At 37.4% G+C, this 16,559-nt stretch overlaps 1 protein-coding gene across 1 annotated transcript in view; it reads left to right on the top strand.

Annotated features, from left to right (window-relative positions):
* The first annotated feature begins 60 nt into the window (after nt 1-60).
* LOC138590792 (SR-related and CTD-associated factor 8-like) overlaps nt 61-16,559 on the top strand; it is a 30,734-nt gene continuing 14,235 nt past the window's right edge. The window contains exons 1-2 of the mRNA XM_069661151.1: nt 61-174; nt 1,112-1,195. Coding sequence (XP_069517252.1) covers nt 145-174; nt 1,112-1,195 — 114 coding nt within the window. The 5' untranslated portion in view covers nt 61-144. The remainder of the gene's footprint in view (nt 175-1,111; nt 1,196-16,559) is intronic.

Here is a 16,559-nt window from a genome sequence, read left to right as displayed (position 1 = left end):
TCTCTGCAGATTTCCCATTGAGGTTATGCGCCATATTGGCAGTCTCCTCCATCTCACCAAACGTCGAGCATGCATGTCTCAAACCGGTTATTGAGGAGATACCTGTAAACATTTACAGTAACCTGCAAGCCGAAATACAACAGAATGGAGGCCGTCAAAGCGTTTAACAATGAGGTTTGTCTGAAATAATTGCAAAATTTGAACACAGAGTAGAAAATTAGTAATTCCCATTTGCGGTAGCTAGTTGGCTAACGTTAGCATCAAGTAGCAGAACGGGAGGAGAGGGTAGTCTCACAAGGCCGCTGTTTTTGCACAACAATAAAACGATAATGTGAAGTTATTCGGTATTTCATTCGTGTTAACTGTCTAGACTGTAGCCGTGAATGTAATGTGTCTCTCAACACACATCGTGTTTGGTTGTCAATCTATGAGCTAATATTTTCACACACTGGTGCTAATGATAACTAGCTAGCTAGCTACAAGTTAGCAAACCCGCCGCAGTTGCGTGATAACTTGGTTGGTTAGCTAGCTAACTATTATGGACGTGACTAAATTATTAAGCACCCATCACCACTTTATCAGATAATTATTGACACATAATACTGATTGAATTGATGTTTGCCCCCTGGTATATAGTGGCACTGAATATACAACACATCAGATAACCGAACACAATTGCATTGCTAGGGTAACCGTTAGCTCTCGGAGGGCTCGAGTTGATAACGTTCACCGTCTGTCTGCATGATGTCAAGTCTGGCCGTCCGTAACCAAGCAAATGCTGAACACACTATGCATTTACAGATACTATTAAGAAGTGGATAAAACATTTGAGATCAGTTCCATTATGAATTGAGAACTCAATGTTATAATATCAAATCATTTAAATCAGAGTCGAGCTCACTACATTGTCTCATAATAAAAATGTTCGCTCTCACACCACAAACATCAGAAATTACGGTTTAACAAATTGTGGACACAGCTTGCATACAAGAGGGGATGATGCTTTGTTCATACAATGTTAACTAACATAAGTCGTTGGATGACTGTTAACACTGTTTTCATAGATACACTGTATGTTAAAAGATGTTCTCCATTGTCTCTTTTTTTTCAGTTGTACTCATTGAATGAGTACAAGCCACCCATCTCCAAGGCCAAGATGACACAGATCACCAAGTCTGGAATCAAGGCTATAAAAGTAAGTATGTAGTATTAAAGAATGAGGCAGGACATGGTAAACAAAGAAAATGGTCTTGAAAGGAAAATGCTCTCCAGTTCTTATGTTGAGGAAATCCCTTCCTAAACTTCCATTCATCAACATTTTGTTTAACCCTTGGTAAAATTAGAGATAGTTGGTACACAACAGTTTATAATATGTAGTGGGTTTCAATTTCATACTTCAACACATTCTAGGCATTACAGCATATCACTTGAATGTACAAAACAGCTTTTCAAACATTTTAAAACGTCATGCAAGCCATGCAACAAATCACAGACCGTATCACGGCTTTGAGTCACAAATCGGTGAATTTTTTTTGATCTGCAAGAAAAGGAGCAAAATGATATTTATAACTTAAGTTAATGTTAACTACACAGCCATTCACAATGTTTATCGTTATCGCATCTTCAATTTTCTTGATTACTTTACTACTACCTCAGTCAATTCAAGCAGAGTTGAACTTCCTTTTTATTTTGAAAGTGCTTTTAAAAAATAGGAGTACGACAGCCTGTTCATTTCAATCCCAGTATCTGTGTGACCCATCTCAGAACAAAAAATTACAAGCACAAAACATAGGTCATTCCCTAGTGCACTACAAGTGTGCTGTAATCTACAAAAGCATGTGTGAGCTACTCTTTTGAGATTGTTGTTGTACGTTTTTTGACCCAGCACTGCACCATGAACTTATCAAAGTATCAGTTTGTGTGATACCTGTGAGAACATGCGTATAACATAAGAAAGTTAATAACATTAAGGAACTGTTTGTTTTTTTTTCACTAGCTGGTTCTTTCAAAGTAAATGCTGAAACATTTATAGTTAAAGTAAAAATGTGGAAGCCGTGTTTGACACAAAGCAGCCCACAGTTGGGCTGCACCATTTTGAGAAAAAATGGCATTGCAATTTATATTGTGATATGAAAACATAGGGAAGTATAACAGATTAATAAAGTTAAGGTGGAGCGACTTCTCAAACAGATTTGTGTATCGCAATTATGTAACTTAAATATCATCAACCGTTTCTAACGATGCTCAAATGTATGTGTGATTTGCGTGATAAGCCCTCTGACAGTAACTTTTTGACACCAAAGCTCACTGTCTGCTACTACCTATAACTCACACAATGCTGCACCGTACATGCTCTGTAGGTGTAGCCGCTAAAAGTAAACACACCACGGCACGTCCGCTCTGTTATCAGCCCGCATATGTGGCCACAGCGTTGACCAGCACTGTGAGGAGGTGCCCCTAATAACGGGAATACTCTCACAGAAAATCCTCCTCGTGTAACTGAGTGTCTGCCTCGTTTACAGGCAAGTAACACACAGCCTCTTTAACTCAGCAGTCAGTTCACTCTGTGCTCAGGTAAAGAGCTGCACTGATGTGATATCACACTGAATTTTCTTGTAGATTTTTCATGGAATGGCAATTTTTCGTATTGCATCAAACAACAAAAAAGTTGCAGCCGGCTGTGTGTCAAGTTATTTGATTAACGTTGCACGACGCATTTGCGGTGTTTCAACGATAAACAATGTATCCCTAATGTACAGTGAAATACGCAGACCTAGCATACAAATATTTAAAGAAGACAGCTATAATTCTAGAGCTGATCTCCGTGAAGCAGATGCGCTCCTTGCAGCACCTCTCCTTGCTGCTCTCATCTCAGTGAAGCCTCGTGGTTAAGCTAAAATTAACTGTTCATTCTCAAAGATGAAATTGCATATTTAGACATTGTGGGCTGATGTCAAATATACAACAACACTAAAATCATAATATAAGAAGCTGTATACCCTTATTGTACTTTTACAAACTGCTGATCTCCTTATGGCAGTTATATTAATTTTAATTTAACTTTTAATTAAACTTATATCAATTAACAAGCCCAATCAGCCGATGTTACTCATCCAGACGACCAAGTATGTAGTTTTTGACACACTAATCACTATTACGAATAGTAACACATGATGGATAATGAATAATGAACGGGATGAGTAATCTTGAGGGATGGACTTTACGCATCACCAAGTTGGAATCTTATGTTTAGACATTTCTGATAGTGTTTTCTTGTTTGTGAAAATCAGCTGGACAGGAACATAGGAGTTATTTTTTGCAATGTACAAATTGTAAAGTACTTGCATACTTGTTATAAGGTTAAAGGGCTCCTTGCCAAGTTATTTTGTCAGTCTGGCACCAGACAAGCATCAGATTTGTTTTGCACAGTCTAGCTAAGGAAACAAAAATATTCCATCTATCAGTGTGTATTTGGCATGTTGTATCCAAAACAACCAGCATGTCTTACACTGATGATATTTTTTCATTACGTTAGCACATTAGCGTTGCACTACAAAGATTTGCGGTTAAATGTGTCCCAGACTGACTCTGCAAGTGGTTTTGAGTGATCAATCACAATGCATGTTGGTAGTCATATATAATTATATGTAGGGGAACCAGCAGGAATAATAGCAGGACCCTGAAAGCAGGACCCTGAAATCAGGCAGCCATCATTAATTTCAGCCACCATTAATTTCATTAATGATGATTTACACCTATGATATCCTTACCATGACATGCCAAATATCAGTGCTTCTTCTAACATTTGATTGAACTAGTGGTCTCTGCTGATGATCTACTGCGCTTGGTAAAAATCTTATACAAAAACACTATAGTTATTTTTGTTTGATATAATACAGATGTAATTGGAAATCCATGACCCAATTTTACCGATTAGTATCCCAAGACTTGTATTTCTGTAAGAAAACACTATAAACATCTAAAGTTTTGGATTTCTTGCAGAACTTAAATCTTGCTCTCTTTCTTTGAAAATGCTACCCTTTTTTTTCATGCCAAAATATATGCTGCGAACCATTTTGGCATATATATTTTTTTATTCATATATTCATCTAAGAAAGTTGCGCCCTCCGCGATTGATTGAAAGGAGGTGAATTTCCCCCTGCTCTACTGACAAACACTGTCTGCAGAGAAGAAGAGAGACACATTTTTTTGTATTACATCCATCCTGTAAATACGTTAATTAATGTGTGACGTCTACTTTTTACTTGTGGTCAACCGACACGGGTTTTTCAATGATCGATGGCAATATTTAGAGAGCAGGGTGGCAGATGGCCGATATATGAGGCCGATATCATGTTGTTGCTTATTTTTGCATTTGATAAAATACAACACTTTAATGATTATAACAAATGAGACACAAAAGCTTGAATGAACAGTTGTCTGCATTATCTGCAAGTACATCTGCATATTCTCTGCAGTACACATATTTTAGATTTTTTATTTTATTTTTTTAAATCTACTTAATAAATGTCCACTGGTAATCAAAAAACTAAACTTTATAAAAAAATTAAATTAATATATGTGAATGAAAATTAAAGTTTTAGTGCACTTGAGAGAGACAAAAACTTCGTAAACTTACATAAAAGATAAATAAACAACATGTTTAACGCCGGAGCCTTCCACCGTCTGGCAGGTTTGTTTTGGGAAGTGAGTGTAAACCGTGTAGAAAAAGTACCTGCAGCAGACTCCGTGAAGAGCATGCTTCAAGCCAGCCACACAGACGAGGCTGCCTGTGTATGCAGACATGTTTTGTTTAATCGGACTTGTGAGCGCAGACATCAGCCAATACCGATTATCAAAATGTCATTAATCAGCTGACTGATTAATCACTCATTTTTACCATAGGCCTACCTATGAAATTGACTATGAAAGGTTGTTCGTGCACCTGGTTGGTTCCCATGATAGGCTACATCAATCTCCAGTTTTGTTTATAAGATATTACTGCTGCCTAAGAGTCAAACAGGAGAGACATGCAGGGAGAAAAACAGACAGGGGTGAAGCCGGGAAAGCAGTTGTGAGTCACCACCAAAGTTATTCTGTGGGAAACGCTGCTCCCCAAATAAGAAACTGATACTTGTTTAAAGAGCAGTAAAGGATAAAAAAGTATTGCTCTTTTATATAAAATATAGCTGCCAATGGCTCACATGTTGATGGTAAATTATATTTTTGTTGCTTCGTCTTTTCAATTCCTGTCTAAAGCATTGTATGAAAACACAACAATATGAGACACAGTTGCATAAAAACAGTACCTTAACACACCGTGATGTATGAACAGTAACATGGCCATTTTTAGGAAAAGAAAAACTTTGTGTTGTACCTTTTTAAAAACAAAGAGAGGCCAATCTCATAACTAGACTATTTTGTTTTGGACTTGTTTACACCTTTAGTAAATCCTGCCCCTTTAACTTTTTTATATATGGGTTTTAAAAGATTAAGGTTAGGTCAAGTTCCCCTTTAATTCAGGAATGGTATATCTGCTCCTAGAAAAACATTTACTGTTTTTTTTTTCTGTATTTAACCGATATAACAATAAAGTCTCTCAGAGTCTCAGACACTGGACAAGTCCCTAAGATGGTTCACCTTAAAACAGCTAAGCCCTTTAGAAGCTAAAGGTTTACATGCCAGAGTGAAGATATGTTTTTAAAGTTATTATTACAATTACAGGTATCACAATATGTGAATGAATTGAAGATTTCAAGGCTCGACAGCACACTTCCAGTGTCCAGGGCACTTGTCCTCAACGATACCTGATAGTGTTTCCTTTCCTATTTATACTTTTGTTTCTTAAGGAACTGCTTTGCTTTTGGTGTTGCTGTGCCTCATGTTGCTTGTGAATAACACCCGTTTCCCCTTCCCTCAGCAGCTCTCCCAGCTCCCCCAAAGCACTGAAAGTGAAGCAGGAGGATGGGGTGGAGAGAGTTACAAAGAGATAAAGCGAATCCCTAACCAGCTTAGGTAGGAGTATGGGTTGTTTCAAAAGGAAGATGGAAGACTCAAATCATTTAAACTTAATTTGCTCCCACACACCAAGATAAGCAGGGATTTTGCTGTTGGCACATTGGTTACACTCTCTCTCTTGTCATTGGATGGCTTTTTGTGAGCTCTTGATTGTGTTGGAAATTGTAGGTACAATTTTGTTAATTTTATTTTTGAATCATCTAATGAAAATATTTTTGATGTGGTCTAGTTGCTGCATCTTTCTTCCTTGGTAGTAATGTAAGAACATTTCCTGTGTTGCTTAATGAGGCATATTAATGGAGCATGAGCGAACATGTAAAGGCCTTTAAACTCAGGAGTTGTGGAGCTGCACACACACAAATTCTTTAATTAAGCATTCACCCTCAACATAATGCACATCGCATACATACACTTGACTATCACAAGGCAAAGGCTGGTGATTGTGCAGTGGTCTTAGGTGGATATTATTTCAGGGTGTATATAAAACACATGTTCAGTGTTTTAGGGTTGTAAGTCGTTCAAGCGTAAGCCACTATCAGTATAACATTACTATGTCCGTATTTAACAACATGGTAATTTTCACCCCTAAGGGTTGTCTGTTGAAGGTGCATAAATCTTGAACGTTTGTTTTGACAGAGCGACAGAGATTTATTCGTTCTTCTGCAAACACGGTGTGGCTTTATTTTTTGTGTTGGCTAAAAGAGTGAAAAGACTCGGAGTCTAATGATTCAGGCTTGTATCTTGTTATTTAAGATTCACTGCAAGTGCTGGTTTAAACAAGAACTATGGACTTTTACCTTTTTAAAAAAACAAAGTTTGAATATTGATGTAGAGCATTGATTTGGTTCCCTGTGCTTCACTCTGCCTCTGCTACCTCCCCTGAAACACAAGCTAACTGATAACTTGATTTGTTGCCATTGGAATATAATTTCTTTCGAATGTTTTAAGACAGTAAACAGCCTATCCGTCCCTAAATCTTTTTAGACTATGATGTTGAATTCAAAATAGTTTCACATATCACTCCTTTGAAAGTTTGTTGCCATGATTATCTATTCAGCCAGCCTACTTGGTTTCCTCCTTTTGATTGGGGCCATTGATTAGAACAATACTCTAGTTACCTGAGAACTGGGTATGCAGTAGATGAGTTGACTGGTTTTTGCATATGTTTACATGCTATGAATTTTGATTAAGGGCTTTTCATAACAGACTTAATTTTTACCCTGCATTACATCATTAGTATTAGTTTTGACTTAAAAAGCGACAGCCCTTTAACAGATCTGGATTGTAAAGTGTAAGTCAGAATATGGCTACACGATATATTGTTTAACAATCGCAGTTGCAATGTGAGCATGTGCAATGTTCACATCGAAGGATGTGCAGTATTGAAGCAAATTAAGTGAAATGGATCAAGCTGCTACTTTTTGTTGCTCGGTGCAAAAAACAAAAACTTGCCAGTTTTTTGTTTCTGATGACTAATCCACAGGAAAAGTCTGTCTGATATCACATTAGTGCAGCTCTTCAACAGAGCACACACAGACCTGAACGCTGTGCAGCAGAGACTGTTTGTCACCTGCCTGTGTACTGTAAACAAGCACAAACACTCACGTCTCCTGCTTCCTGTTGGCATACACAACCTCGTGCTGTGGGTGTGCTGCAGGTGTAACCGCTAAAAGTAAACACTCGCGGCATGCCCGCTCCAGGAACAGTCCGTTTCTGTAACCACAGCGTTATCACCATAATGATGTGTATACTTAGTTTATCATTAGCAATGGTTGATGACATACCTTATTAATAACACAACTGCAGCCCGCAAGTCTAATAGTATTTCTTTTATAAAGAATGTGTCACTCCAACTCTCTACTTTTTCATGCAGCTGAACAAAGAGTGATAAAAGTGGGGGGGGGTTATTATAAGCAAATAGACTTAAAAGTCCCGGAATAATACAAGTTATGATTAATTGTTTATAGAAACATAAAAAAAAAAACTGTGCTTAACTGGTAGAATTTCCTGTATTTTTTGAATTTTTTATATTTCGCAGAACAAAAAGATATCGCAACGTACAGTGTGTTTTTTCCCTTATCGTTTAGCCCTAAGTCAAAAGCAAGATGTGGCAGTAAACAAAAGTCAGGTTAGCTGCAAGACTCATTTTGTCTTCACCTCAGACCGTTCCTAAATTGAACAATCTGACACACTCAGATGTGTTTTCCATTATTACATCTAAAAGGTTTTTTTACATTTAAAGGTTTGTGTGAGTTGGTGACTGCCATTACATATACTTTTACAAGTCAACAGTTAACTAGGCTTTGCTGGACTTGCACATTATACTTCGTCTGAAAGATACGACCACAGAACCCCTTTTAGCTGCTTTTAAGCTTGAGATGGCTGTCCTTTCTTTTTGTGTGGTGTTTGCCTTGTCCGTCGCTTTTATTGTACGTCTTCTCTCTTTTCCTCCACCAAAGAGATTTTGCAGTAACCTGGACTGTGCTGTTTTGTGATATGTGAAACTTAAGGACCAACTCTGACTAGTAGCAGATTGCTGTGAACTGTGTCAGAGAATATGTCTTTTAAAAGAGTTGGTCTAGTGCAGCGGTCCCCAAACAGCGGACTGCTGTCCGGATCCAGACCCAACTGCTGTCGTCTCCGGACCCAGACCTATTTACAGTTTTGACAAGCGCATCTATTCTAACCTGCGCAGATTTTTTGTCTTTGTAGTAGTGATTTGGTGGTCCAAGAAACTCGCAGACCAATGCATTCGTTGTAAATTACACACGTGACGCTACTCAGCCAATCAAATCTGTCACTCAGATTGCGACTGACCCAGTGGGTGTGAGAGAATACAGATACAGACTGAAGAGCCAGCCGACAAGAGAGTTACAGAGACACAGTGGGAGAAAATAAGTGAGTTAGGGAAAAGTAGACATGGCGTGCTCTAAAATGAGAGCAGTAGAGAAAATCAAGCTTTTAAGACTGGACAGACTCGTATATGTTCCGTGACTGTGGCGATTATTAAACGCGGACATTGTCTGACACTGTCACTTCATTTGTCTCTGTTAACAGAGACTCCAGGCTGCAGATTAGTTCAAACACTTAATTGATAAACCTCAGTGTTACACAGAGCTACATCAGGCTTCATCAGGCTTCATCATCATGACTAGTTTTCCTCTTATTTATGCAGTTCTGTTCTTATATGTACCGGTATGTGCCCTCTCTCTCTCCCCCTCGCTCTCTCCAGCAGTCCGTCAGTGTACAGTGCGTTTAAATATTATTTATTTCATAGTCATTGTCATTGTTTTAAAACTCACTATGACTCACCATGAGAAAAAGTCTAATGCAACTGCATTTTGGCAAAACATATAATAAAATTAGGCAAACATGAAATAAAATATAAAGTGAATCCCCCTACAAAGTCAAATGTTTGATAATTCTGTCAGGAGGCAGAGAGATAGCTTAAGTGAAGAGGTAAAGCTGTCTCTCTCTTTCATTTGATTTCTGCATGGACAACATTATACTACCAGTAGTACCAGACATTATATTATTTGTTTTCATTTACAAATAAAGACACTTCCATCACAAACTGGGGCATAAATACACCAAAAATAGAGGAAATAAAGGTTTTGACACTCGAAATTTCATGGGGGAGACCCCCCGGCATACAAACAAACACTATATTTCCTTATTATTGTTAAATTATGAGAGCTCAGAGTAAAAGTTTTTAGCGTTGTTGTAAAAACTATTTAGCCTAATTGTATTTTCTTTATTTAATTTGACAGGCGTTCAAAATGTATAAATGTGTGGTACTGAATCATAACGCAGGTCAGACATTATGATGTTCTGGACTTTTGCTTGAGAAAAAAAATCTCTAACTGGACCTCTTTCAAGCTTAATTGAGTACCCCTGGTCTAGTGTGACAACATGATTAGAGTTTGCTAAATAGCCTTGAGCCTTATAGATGAATTTAACCTACTGTTAAATTTAGCCTTTGGTTTATTTAGAGATAAACACTGTCAAAAATGAAGAAGCAAAAATAATTAAGATTATTATTATTATAAACAAGATTAATATATGATATATATTTTTTATGATTAAACGGCAGACTCTAACAAAACAATATTTATTAATGCTTGAATAGGCAACTTTAGAAAAACCAGAAAGAGTAAGCTAGATTTTGACAGTATTCAACTGAAAAACAAGCCAAAGCTACTCCCCCTGAAACACAAAAACATGCACTGCCTCAATTATGGTGCAGAATGAGCCTACGAAAGACTGTGTCTGTGCTTTCACACCGAACGCGAATAGACGCAAATCTGCGGCGAGATTCGATACAAAGTCAATGCAATGACTGGAGAAGGACGCAACGCGAATTCGTGTGTAGTGAAAGCCTATCAACGTCGACATTCTCCTGAAGCCGTTGGTAACCATGGAGACGAGCCCCGCTTCCTCTCCATTCCAAAAGCGAAGGGCAAATATTCGCCTATTTAAACGCACATTTTGATCCGGCGGTCAAACTTGCGCGAGAAACGCGAGGTCAATATTTGCTTTGCGTTCTGTGTGAACGCAGAGTTAGGGAGAGGAACCCATTCCTTAAAATGGTTAACCTTACTGAAATAACCTTTATCTGCCACCGTGTGTGACTATAATGCAAATTTAACAAATATATAAACAAACAAATATAACATCAAAGAAGCTTTTAAAATACATTTCCTACATTCACCTTAAAGTTGTTAATGAAAAACAGCTTAATTATCACAGGTAGTGACCGGCCATTTGAAAATGCAAAGCAAATTGGATTCATTTTTCAAACGTGTTATATTTGCTGTTTTATGAAGTAGTTTGTGCATTTTGAAAAGACTGAATTCTCCACCAACAAAGATCCACAGACTTTATTTATACAAGAACAATTAAGAACAAATTCTGTCACTTTTGCCTTCAATAGTAAGATAATCTCTTTTCACATATTCTACATAAAAATGTCAAATTTGTAGGTGCAGAACCGGATTTTAATATGGGAAGTGTTTTGGTTTCCGTTTGTAGTCCGTGTAGTGTTGGCCGATCACATATCAACAGGCATTGGTGTATGCAGGAAAAACAGTCCATGTGGAGAGCGAAAGCAGGCGAAATGCAATCTCCCGTAATGGCATCCTGGCTTCCATTGGCGGTTATCTGATGACGATTTATCATTTTATTAATCTCTATAAACAAGACATCTGCAGCAAGTTCATCTAACAGTCCGTTATGTGTGATGTTGTGATTATTTAATCACATTTTAGGACCAAATTTCCCTTAGACTTAAAACACATTACATTTGGTAACAGCCATTTATAACTTGACAAATATGTAAGTAGTCTGTAGCTGACCTGTTCAGTTCGATAAAAGTAACCTAAATGAACACCAAATGTAGTTCTGGTTCATTTCCAGGTATACTGGACTTAAGCCTTGACAACACCAGTAGTATAACGACAACTGCTGTCAGCAGGGTTGAGGGCGATCTGTTACTTTGGCTTATTCCTTTTGTTACCAAAACATTAAAAGCCATATGAATCATTTACCAAATTGGTAAGAGCAGCTATTGATTATTGGCAGTTTATTAATAGTTTTCTATGCGATAAAGACAAGCTCAAATAGTTTTTCTGAAATAATAAAACCGAATTTGATGTTCCTATGCTTATCGTAGTGTTAGAGTAGTGTTCTCATGCTCATCATAGACACCACAAGAGTCATATCATTGGTTATGGGCCTATCACAGATAAATATCTATTGGCATATTTATTTTCAGTTATGCATCCATATGAAGTATTTTTACAGAACATATAATGCAGACAGGGATTTAGGTGATACAGAATTTGTAACATCCATAGTTATGTCAGCAGAGCTCTCCAGCTCCGTAGTTTATAACACGCTCAGCATTGTCTGCAGGACATGTATCAAGCTGAGCGGACTGTGGTTTTCCCTACAATGGCTGACAATGTTTTACAGTGTTATATATTATTTAAAAAAACCAAAACTATTTTCATTCCAGATCAGAAGTTTACAGTGTAGCCCACCATGTAGGTAATCAGTGCATTTCTCCCCTCTAAAATCGGTAAAGCTCTTAAAAAACCTACATCATTTTTACTTGAAATACAAGCTAGAATAACTGTTCTTTCATACAGACATTAACATTTGTCTGTACTAGGAAGTCAAAAATGCTGCACATCTATACATTTACAGTGATGTTGCTAGATATGCGTCTTGCGTCTCTGACACATTCAAATTTAAAAGGATGCAGTAAACTCACTATCCATGCGTCCCGGGGACGCACCTCTTTCCCATACAGAACGATACATTACGAACAAGACTTGTAGTGAAATTTGTGTTAAAGTCACAGTAATCCACAAGGGGAAACCTGGCTGTCAGAGCACCGCTGCAACAACTACTAGTCCGTCACCACTGATTTCATTTGAACAATTAAGGATAAGAACTTCATAGTGGTTGACAAACTCCTGTTTTCGCCTCTCATGTTATGTTCACTCATGTCATTGATGTTTTACCATCTCAGAGATGCACTGTAGTGAAATAAACAAAACAAACTCCACTGGCTGCGAAAAATATTCCCCTAATGGCCGCCGCCGTTTTCTTATGCTCAGATGACGTCTGAGCATATATCCCGTTACTGCTCACCAAGTACAAGTAATCATTGACAAATGCTGTAGACTTGATTGAAGGCTACTCACAATGTGCCACAAAGATATCTGCATCATTTTATTATATTTCATTCACAGTTAACTTTTGTGATAAATGTGTCACAATGATTCAGTTACAATTGCATTGCTTTAGTAAATGTTCAGACTTTTGCAAACAGTTTATTTGTAGACTGTGTCAGGATGATGAGAATGTTTTGTTCATGTGTAAAAGCAGCTGTGAGGGGTTTTGTGCTGGTTATGGAACAGACTGAAATTCATTCTGATTACTCTATAAGACCTACAAAAGCAAACCAGACTATCAGCACCAAGATTGCTTATCTCTATATAGTTATTTTTAATGCCTGAAACCACTGGAGGGGGGTAGGTGTCAGACGAAGCGATTAACTGCACGCTGCCTTTGTTTACATTTTCCAGGGCAAAAATTTTAAGTGAGTGATACAAATGACTGTAAAAAAAAGCAGGATTAGATTTACTGGACAAAATCAGCAAAGAGATAAGAGTTATAGCTTTGTCCACAGGGGGCGGCAAAAACTACACAAACCTAAAGTTCATTTTGAACATTCTTGAACATATCTATTAATTATAACCATATCTTTCCATACCAACATCAAACATTAGTTTAACACTGCAATTTCTCAAGAAACAAAAATTTTATTGGAGACCCATTCGATTTCCCAGGGACCCACTCAAATCACCACCCGTGGGTTCTGTGGACTCACTACATTCAAAACCTATCAAACCTATGTATTTTATTATTTGGGAAAAAAGAAGAGAGAGTTCAGGTGGAGCACCACGTTTTTTTAATAAAATTGTATGCTGCAGTTGCGTTACTTATATGTATGTATGTCATCATATTTTTGTTGTTTTTTTATATTTAATCAGCGTGACAAGCGTTGTGACAGTTAACTTTTTGAAGCAAGCTCGCCGTCTCTTACTTCCCGTGTGTGCGCTGCAGGTGTAGCTGCAAAAACTAAACCCTCTGCAGGACATCTGAATACTCACTGAATAGCCGCTTTGCATAACTGAAAGCTTCGAGCATCTAGCCGACGGTGCGTGGGACAGTAGCAGCAGAATTGCGTTCTTATTTATAGTTAACAGGCAGGTCAAACTCTGCATGCACAGTGGTCAGTTCTCTCTGTGCTCTGATAAAGAGATGCACTAATCTGATATCAGACAGACTTGTCCTGTACATAAGTCGTAGAAAATCAGAAAATCAAGCAACAACACAGTAGCAGCTTGACTTGTTTCTAGGGATAGACCGATTATCGGCGCCGATATTCGGCATTTTGACGCATATCGGCATCTGCCTTTTTTTTTTTAAATTTTTATTTTATTTTATTAATAAGAGATCAATTTAAAACTGGGTTATTTTGGCTGAGATGCATATGCTTAAAGGCATTTAAACAAAGTTAAGTGTTGGAGTTTGTATTATTCCAAATTTTGACGCCAATATTTTCACTTTTACTGCAAATGAATATCGGCCTCAAATATCGGTTATCGGCCTCCTTGACTACTAATAATCGGTATCGGTATCGGCCCTGAAAAAACCATATCGGTCTATCTCTACTTGTTTCAGTTAATTTGCCTCAGTATCGCATGTTCTGCAATGTGACTATTGCACATGCGCACATTGCAATTGCAATGGTTAAACAATTTATTCAGCCCTAGTTTAGCTGATTGGCAAGACCATCATTTATGCCTGATGATTAGCTTTCATCCACCACAGACCCCAACTATCACAAGGGTGTCATTAAAAGTCTCTACGCACCCCACTATGATACTTATTTATTATCCAGTTCAGCGCCAGACTCATTTATCAGCCTGTATATATCCTAAATTTTACGTTTGACTTTTGTCTGTGTTGTGAAAATCTAACTTCCACACAGAAAAAATAAAAGTGTATGTGCTGCTTATATTGAGTTATAAAATCCTAGCGCAGCACAGGTGGTGACAATGTAACCAGAGTCTGGTTTAAAAGTTGTTTAGCTAACTTGATGATGGTCATCAGCTGAGCAAAGAACGTGGATGTGATTCCCTGTAACATCCTTTCACACTGCCCTCTGTTTATGCCATCCATTCATTTTCATGACGGGTAGTTTTGAGGATTGCGATCATTTCAAGACTCAGTTTGCAAAGTTTAAAGCAACAAATTGTACAACGACAGCCAAAAAACATTTTTAAAAGGTCACATGCCAATTTGGCAGCCATCACTCAACCATAATGATTAGTAATGGTTATAGGTTTAGAGTGAGCTGATAAGTTGGATTGAATTATTTAGCAGATACAGATAACTGTCTGCTTTTCATGGGCGATACCAATAAGATGTATTGTCACATATTTGTCCTTAAAAAGAAGTACATGAGTGTAAGAAGAAGCTAAGATATCAACAAATATGCATGATTTAATATAATGTAGCACATGGAACACTTGAGAACATGTATTCCAAGTTCAATCCTGTTGTCCTCCTCTGAGTTTGTAATCAATGTCCAGACCGACAGCCACATGTTGTCATGGTATTGTTAACTATGAAGCCAGAGGGTGCTCTGCTCTGCGGCTAAATTGCTTTTGTACTGCCTTTTTCTCTTTACTATGGTTGGTACAGATATAATTTATCTCATGCACATTGGACAACAAAGCAGACACCACTACATACCAATATATCTGTGATTCACCGATATCAGGCCAATTTCATCACAACAAATGTAACTGTATATTGCTTGTCTATAACCAAATTTAAAACTTGTGTTATCTCTTGATCGTGTGATCTTGATTGTGTTTTTGCAGTTAAAATGTAGGCCTTTTGCTCATCTTAGTTTCTTTCACAGCATCTGTAGATTTAAAGTTCATTTCATTAGAAAATGTACTGATTAATGTAACTTTAGGGCGATGACTATAACCGCATGGCCTTGCTATCGCCCTAATCATATTTTAGCTGCATCGCTGTACTCAGCCAGAGCAATGCAGGACTATTGATTACTTTACTCAGCCAGAGCAGTGCAGGAGAAACGGCATGGCAGGCTGTGAACTTTCAAACAAAACAACTGGCAATGATGCGTTTCTTTTTAACCGTAATAAAAAAAAACTGAGCTCCTTGTTACATAACTTACATGTGTGCAGACATGACTAACCAGCTATTTATGTAGAAGGATGCTTTTAAATTGTTAAAACTTAATGTCAGTGTTTGAAGACCTAGTTGTTTAGCGGTGCTTTGGTTAGGCTTGACATAAAAAGTAGGCTAAATAAAATCCCTTCACAATTGAGCCCAGATTAGAGAAAATCCCAATTTTTGGGTTGAGAAGGGCCTCAGTCAGTGCTTGAAATTATGTAATTTAACTTTCTGTTGTCTGTGCTGCTATATATACTTTGTATTATATTATATTATAATCTATAATCTTTATTTGTAATTATTTGTCAAGATACTTAGATTTGTTTTTATGCCTCACACACTACAACTGGCTTTGCAGTATGCCAGATCAATTGCCAAGAAACAGGTCAACACTGTGGCAGCTAGGGTATGACGAGCATCTGTTTTTATTTGTGAGAAAGGCATACCTGGGCTCAGCAGGGTTAATGTTTGTTTAAACCTGGGGATCTCAGTTGAATTTAATTTAAAAATATATCGATGCATATTGTGATGCATCTCAATTTTTGATTTGAATTCAATTACCGTACTTAAATGTATGACCACATTCAACAACATTGTTTGTTATTCATATTTCATGGATCTCATCATTGAAGATTTATTATGATATGGTGAGATAAAAAAAATATTCTCGTCATTTAAAAAAACTTTTTGTGACTATAACTTATGTAACTAAATAAAGTGCAGCTATAATCCTTAATAAGACCAACTCCTCTTTC

The sequence above is a fragment of the Semicossyphus pulcher genome, unplaced genomic scaffold, assembly GCF_022749685.1.
Source record: "Semicossyphus pulcher isolate SPU_LCO1_2020_fin unplaced genomic scaffold, fSemPul1.0.p SCAF_14, whole genome shotgun sequence".
NCBI classification, from domain to species: Eukaryota; Metazoa; Chordata; class Actinopteri; order Labriformes; family Labridae; genus Semicossyphus; species Semicossyphus pulcher.
This window is presented reverse-complemented; position numbering and strand designations above follow the sequence as displayed.